This window comes from Macadamia integrifolia, chromosome 6 (genome assembly GCF_013358625.1).
Source record: "Macadamia integrifolia cultivar HAES 741 chromosome 6, SCU_Mint_v3, whole genome shotgun sequence".
NCBI classification, from domain to species: Eukaryota; Viridiplantae; Streptophyta; class Magnoliopsida; order Proteales; family Proteaceae; genus Macadamia; species Macadamia integrifolia.
The window spans coordinates 28,413,423-28,420,579 of NC_056562.1; the positions used below are offsets into that span (position 1 = coordinate 28,413,423).

The window sequence follows — 7,157 nt, forward strand, 5'->3', positions numbered from 1 at the left end:
CAATCACTTTCAACTTCATTCCATTTAACCGTTTTCATTTCATGGGCCCTAAAAACGCATCCATTTTGCCTCCTTAATCTTGTTTATACCGTTACTAAATGCACTGCTTAATATTTGCTTTGTGGCTGTTTGATATGAAGTCTCTCTCTCTCTCTCTCTCTCTCTGATTTAGCTCTTCTTAATCATAAATAAACGGTAAGGAATCCAGTTCTATGTGTAAACATCACTCTCACACACGCGCACATGGTTATTTTAAAAAGAGCTGGAGTAAGTGATGGAATGTTCACCACGTAATATGACGTCATAAAAGTGTTCACTACGTAATCGTGCGTAGAGAGAGCATCATTCCATTCCTGCTCTATCGTGCTACACCTAGTGCTGGCAAATGGGTCCGGGGCTACCCGTACCCGTTTACCAATTGTCCATCTACGTCGGGTTGTGAACTTATGATTAAATGAATAGCCATCTCTTAGCATTGCCTTAGTCGTTAGTACATGAAATTGAAATATTTAATTTTTTTTTTCCCTCATATAACAATTGGGTGACCTAATTAGACCACCACTGGTGACCCAATCAACCCACCTTTCTCAGTGTTACAAAAATCGGATTTTCTGGATTAGTTGGCGGATCCAAATAAGCCGAGGTCGATCCCTGTACAGAGACTAGCCGTTCCTAATTTGATTCAGAATTGCTCAGACCGATCCAAATCGTGATCAGTTTTTTAAAGCTTACCCTAAGGGTGTGAATTTCAGGCCTGGCTAGGAAAACCTGAGACTAGCCCGGCCCATTATTAAATGTGTCAGACTTTATTTTAGACTGAATAATAGTTTGCTTGTCTCGATTCAGGGGTCCAACCTAACAGGCGCCTGTCGCCTCTAATTGGGATTTGGGACTGATATCTTAGAACCCAATTTAGCCCAACACATTTAATTTCCACTTAGAGCCCACTTAAGGGCCCCTTTAGAGCCATTTTAATCAGCCCAACATGTTTTAACTCTATTTAGACCTCATTTATTGATAATCGGGCTCAGTAACCCGTTTAGCCCGGATCATGGTAGCTCAATAAAAGAGTTGTACCTGAGTCCCTAACCCTGACTGACCCTGACGGATCATTTATGAATGGAAACATGCCAAGCGTCAAGATTGACGGTGTAGGATCCTAAAGTAGAGGAGCCGATTTCTACTAAAGAAATGTAGGGCAGCCGATTAGGCCAGACCGAAACAAGCCCGAACCGATCGATTGGGTGACCCCTCAGAAAATATATAAGTTCTCCGTCCCTCTTTCAATTTTCTAATGTGGCTTTGTGGCGTAGCCAGTTGAGACTTGAGACTGCACATGATCTTTTGTTCCTGTGTAATTGTGTAAGCTGCAAACTGTGAGGCGTAAACCTAACTAATCAACGTTTTGAGCCGTTGGATCTCCCACGTTCGCATCTCTGGTTTTTGGTCAACCTAACTGTTATTGAAGTCACTTCATCAGCACCGTTGCTGGAGACTGGAGGGGTCACAAAAGAATCATCCGACGGTGTGGACACCAAGGTTTGTATATGCTTGGGTTTAACTCTTTGCACGCTGCCCATTCCCGAGTTCTGACTCGGAAAATCCGGAGTCTCTCAGGCTCTCGACTCTTTCGTTCTTGCTGTGGCTTCTCCTTCTCTTCTCTGTCAAAGGGAAAAGAGAAAGAAGAGAAGAAAGTAGAAAAATGGCAGCTCTATCTCGTCTTTCCAGAAAAGTTCTAATTAGCACTCTCTCATCTCCATCTCTGGCGGCCGTTCGTGGTCTCTCCACTGATGCGGCGAAAGTTGTAGCGACTGCAAATGCGACTGATAGAGTAAAATGGGACTATAGAGGGCAAAGGAAAATAATCCCGTTGGGGCAATGGGTTCCCAAGATTTCCGTCGATGCCTACGTCGCCCCGAACGTCGTTCTTGCTGGCCAAGTCACCGTTAACGATGGATCTTCCGTTTGGAACGGATCAGTTCTTCGCGGTGATCTCAACAAAATCACGATTGGGTTCTGCACCAATGTGCAGGAGCGCTGCGTTCTCCACGCTGCTTGGTCGTCTCCTACAGGTTTCGTTTGTTCTTGATCCAATTCTTTTTTGGTTTAGGGTATTGAATTATTTATTTATTTATTTATTTTTTGTCCTGTTGGTTCGCTTTGTGTTGAGTAAGTAATGAATGAGCGTGGTTTTTCCTTTTGCGTTCTGTGTCAGCAGTATGCTCTCAGAATCCTCTTTAATTTGATATATGGATGGAAGGATGGGAAGTGGAGAAGGATTTAACTATCTCCAAGGTGCACACTTAATGAGACTAAATGGAAAGAAATCATAAATTCTGTTTGAGGGGGTTTACCCTCTGAAGCCACCTATCATGGAGTGGATTTCTATGGATTTTGAGATTCTAAAGCTGATGTTCTACTGAGATTGTGCTTAATCGCTTCGAATTTCAAACATAATTGATGAATTCATAACCACTGTTTAATAGTTACATGAATCAAACATAATGAAGTTCAGGTCATGGTCACTGAATTCACTATATTTGCCAAACATGGGCTTTGTGGTGAATTATGCAGCTAATCAGCTTTGCATGGTTGGACGATGTCAAGAACTGAGCTAGGAGTTTCATGACCATGGTTGGGACCATAGAAAGTTTTCTTGAAACAAACAAGGTGAAAAACAATGTAAAAAGTTTTAAAAATAGGGAGCTCTGATGTAAAATAAGTCATCCCTGGAGTATGTATCTTGTCTATGCTAAGAATCTATTAACAGATATGGTTAGCTTGATTGGTTAGAATTACTTATATTATAAGCCTTGTGTGAGAACTATTAGTTGCAGTACTTGCCTCTATGCTAAGATGTATTAACAGAGATGGTTTGCTTGATTGTTTAGAATTACTTATCTTATAAGCCTTGTGTGAGCGCTATTAGTTGCAGTACTTGCACACAGATAGTGTGTGTTATTCTTCAACAACAAACAACAACTGAGCCTTATCCCAACTGAATGGGGTTGGCTACATGGATTTGATCAAAGATCCATTAAATCATCTCTGGCTTGTTATTCTTCATATTTGGATGAAGCTTATTACGTTTTCTTATCTATGCCCTATACATTTATGGGACTTGAGTGACAATTTCGCTGCCGCTAACTTTAAGAATGGTGTACATTTTCAAGGGGTATTCTTGGTTCCTATGTAGTAGTCATAGCGTCTAAGCAACCCACGGTGTTGCAGGGGGCCTGAACACCCTGACGATTCCCAAGCTATAGATGTTGTTATGCACCTCTTGATTATTATAATACTATGTAAATGTGCTTTTGTTGTTATGTGAGTCATTGTTCTGCTGAAAAGGAATGGATAAAATTCTAATTGACTAGGAAAGAAAACTAGAAGCCCTAACTTAAGATTGAATTGATTAGTAATTTGGGACCCTTAGTCATGTCGGAGGCCATGTCAATTTACAACCGTGAATGAGTGATAAGTTAGGAAACCATCCATATATTTCTCTATATTGAAATCCTCATTCTTGTCAAGATCAGTCTATATTATTAATGTAGGACTAGTGTTAGTTAATAACAACCCCAAATAGCTTGCTAAGTGAACTCCAAAAGATAATCCTCTAATTACAAAAAATTACCAAGTTTTTTTTTTTTTTTTTAATATATATATATATATATATATTGTAATCTGATCATACTATAAATAGTTTCTGCAGCCAAAATAGAGAAAGTGAACAGTATTGGCCTCAAAATCAGTCTTTGCTCCTAAACTTCTAGGAATATCTTAGAGCATTCATTCACTCAATATCCTTACGAAAATGTAGTCAACCCTTGCTATGTATTGAATAAATCAAAGGCTTAAGAAAATATAAAAATTCCACTAATAATCAGCTATTTGAAACTCACAGAGGTCAGCAACAGGACTGTCCCCCCCCCCCCCCCCCCCCAACCCAAAAATAAAATAAAAGGCAATAGAACAGCACCACTCAACTTAAGTTTCTGATATAGGAACTTCAACCCAAAGACTTGTATTGAGTAGATTTGTTTTTAATATAGTCTTGCAGGTAAAGGGTGCGCATAAGATAGTTCTGTTAGCCATTTAGATTTTCAGGAACTAAAGAAAATTCTGCCTTAATGAAACTTACCATGTGCTGCATGTTAACAAAACTTTAGTGTAAACAGTGCTATGATCTAGCAGATTCTTGAGGTAGTGAAGCCGCCTTCTGCTTAGTCATATCAGTATTGTTCTTTTTTCATTTTCTTATTGTTACCCATTGCGTACTCAGCATTGATCTTTCCTTAAGGACATCTTTATTTATGCTCATAAACTCCCTCCCCCCCCCCCCCCAAACAATTAGTTTAGCTGGTTTTAGATTTTATAAGTTATAAATGAATGGTGGTTGGTTTAAAATCAACCATGGTATTTTCACGCCTCTTAATAAAGGGTAGACACATGATTGAATATGGTTGGTTCAAAACTTTAATCTGGTAACATCAGATCTGATGTGTTTGAGACATAGTTTTGATATCTGTTACCCATACATTTCAGTTACTGCTAAAGTTCCCATCTTGACATGACAGGACACAGATAGGGGTTCAGGGTATGTTTAGGGTATGGCTTCCTGCAATCTTTCATGGCTGGGCAGAAGGGGAAAACAAGTGGTAGATGATGAAGTATCTGCATCCTGCAGTTGCCACCTGGTTGCCACAGCAGTTGCAGAAAGGGGAACTGGATTTTGAAGAAAAATAAAAAAATAAAGATCGAAAGAGGAGGAAGAACAAGAGTTACTTAGCTGTATGCCCGTTGTGATTGCCACTGTAAATCAAGGGCTAAGCTCCTCCTCTCAAACTGAAAAACAAGCCTTCTGTATTTATTCTTCTTTGTACTTTGGTTGGGCTTCTTGAGGAAGCTTTGAGTATAGTTATGTACAATAACTATGCTGAAATGTTCATTCATGTTAGGTTACTTTAATGTTAATTATCGAAGATGGATGATGTGATTGAATGCCATCTCTGACCATTTGGTGAATTGACTGCATATTTACATTCTTCAATAATGGTCCTTAACCCTTTTTGTTGTTATTTCACCATGCAGCTATGGCATCTGTATATCCACTCTAGTTAACATATCAGTCAATCATTTATTTTCCATTGAATCCCATTCAGTTTATTGCTGATCTTCACAATCTCTTGTGTGTGGTACCTCTATCATTGCATGTACCCATCTGAAACTTGAATTTGGTTGTCAGAAATCTTTGATCTTCATGTCTACCCAGATGTCTTCTGATTCAAATCAAGCAGGTTAAGCATGACCATCCCAGTCATCACATTCTCCTGGACAGTCTGTTGATTGTCCAATGGGAACTTGGTGGCCCAGAGTACCATTTCTATACTATTTCTCCCTAGGGTAATTGGATCAATGACTTGGATAAATCTACATTGAATCAGGTGATGTGTATCAGCATCATGGCAATTTATATGTATTTGGGCTTTTTTGTCATGACCCAAACTCTCTCGGGCGTTGTAAATTGGTGGAGGCTGCAACTCCCATGAAATGTGGGCATTACCTTTGCATTGGGATCTAAAATGCCTGCTAAACCTAAATCCAGTCTCAATATGTCAAAATCACTGGAATTGAAACTCCAACAATTTTAAGGGCATTGTGGTGCTTTCTCGTGGTTGGTCATGAAATTCTAAAAAAGACTGGTATTGTACCTTTGTTGTTTAACCATGATTCTTGTGTTTATAACTTGCAAATTGTTTCCATTTTCACCAGGACTACCAGCGGAGACCTCTATTGAGAGATTTGTAACAATTGGGGGCTATAGTCTTTTACGGTCCTGCACAATTGAGCCAGAGTGTATCATTGGGCAGCACTCCATACTCATGGAAGGTTCACTGGTCGAGACACAATCTATTCTTGAAGCTGGTTCTGTAGTTCCCCCAGGCAGGAGAATTCCAACTGGTGAACTTTGGGCTGGGAACCCTGCAAGGTTTGTTAGAAGTCTGACCCATGAAGAGACCTTGGAGATTCCTAAACTTGCGGTTGCAATCAATGATCTGAGCAAAAGCTACTTCTCGGAGTTCCTCCCTTATTCTACAGTGTATTTGGAAGTTGAGAAGCTAAAGAAGTCTTTTGGGATCCCTATCTAAAAGCTTTCTGCTTCAGATTGACTTGAGTTGGAGGTGTTTTCGAGGAAATAAAGCTCACCAACCTCAATTAATCAAGCTTTTGAATTTCTTATTTTTGGTTAAATTGTTTAATGCATGAACTAGTTCTGGTTGTAGATCTAAACAAGTGGGGTTAATGGGCGACAACAATGGAGCTGCCCTCCGACTTAAATCCATTCTACAGTATTCTTCCAGCTCCCTCAATTTTTGTTTGGAGTCATTGTAGCGGATGTGGGAGCATTGACGACATCTCTTATTCAGGCCTTTGTTGTGAGAATTGTCTTGTAGATCTTGCCTACAGAATCTTGATTGGATGTTGTTTGTAGCAATTTGTTATAAATCATTGATGGCTGAAGCTTGATGGTTTCCCTCATTGTAATATGATACGGTGTGCCCAAAATATGCCTCTATACATCCCTGAATCATATTTTCAAGTTTCCTGTCAAAAACTCTCCAAGGTGGAGGCTATGGGTTTCTTAATTATTGTTGGTTGTGACTATGTCAAACATTTGCTTTGAAAACAGTTATTTTTTGCAAATGACAGTTCTATTGTGTTATTTTTTGGGAATTTATTTGATCTAAATACTCTCTAGGGGTATAGTATATCATAATTTTTCTTATTGAAAATACTTTATATTATTAGGCGAAGCCACTTAGGCTTTGTTTGGTTGCAAGGGGAATGCAAATTTCTTATGGAAAGAGGAATTTTTTTCCCAGAAAAAATATATTTAGATGTTTGATTGCAAGGGAAATATATTTTACATGTGAAAAAAATTTTACTTAACCATTAAAATTTCTCTTTTTATTTCCCCACCAAAATAGGAAGAAAAAAAAAACCCTAGTCTCACGATCTCTCTCGCACTCTCGCGACTCTCACCCCTCTCATGACTCTCAACGATCTCTCTCTCTCTTTCTCTCTCACTCGACTTAATTGGATTTGTTTTGACCAAAAGACTTTGGGTTTGAGTCAGATGGAGCATTATTGACCTA

At 39.2% G+C, this 7,157-nt stretch overlaps 1 protein-coding gene across 1 annotated transcript; it reads left to right on the forward strand.

Moving 5' to 3' along the window:
* The first annotated feature begins 1,547 nt into the window (after window positions 1-1,547).
* LOC122082647 (gamma carbonic anhydrase-like 1, mitochondrial) lies at window positions 1,548-6,705 on the forward strand. The gene is made up of 2 exons (XM_042650343.1): window positions 1,548-2,072; window positions 5,773-6,705. The coding sequence occupies exons 1-2, from the start codon at window positions 1,703-1,705 to the stop codon at window positions 6,147-6,149; spliced, it is 747 nt and encodes a 248-aa protein (XP_042506277.1). The 5' UTR covers window positions 1,548-1,702; the 3' UTR covers window positions 6,150-6,705.
* Window positions 6,706-7,157: the final 452 nt, after the last annotated feature.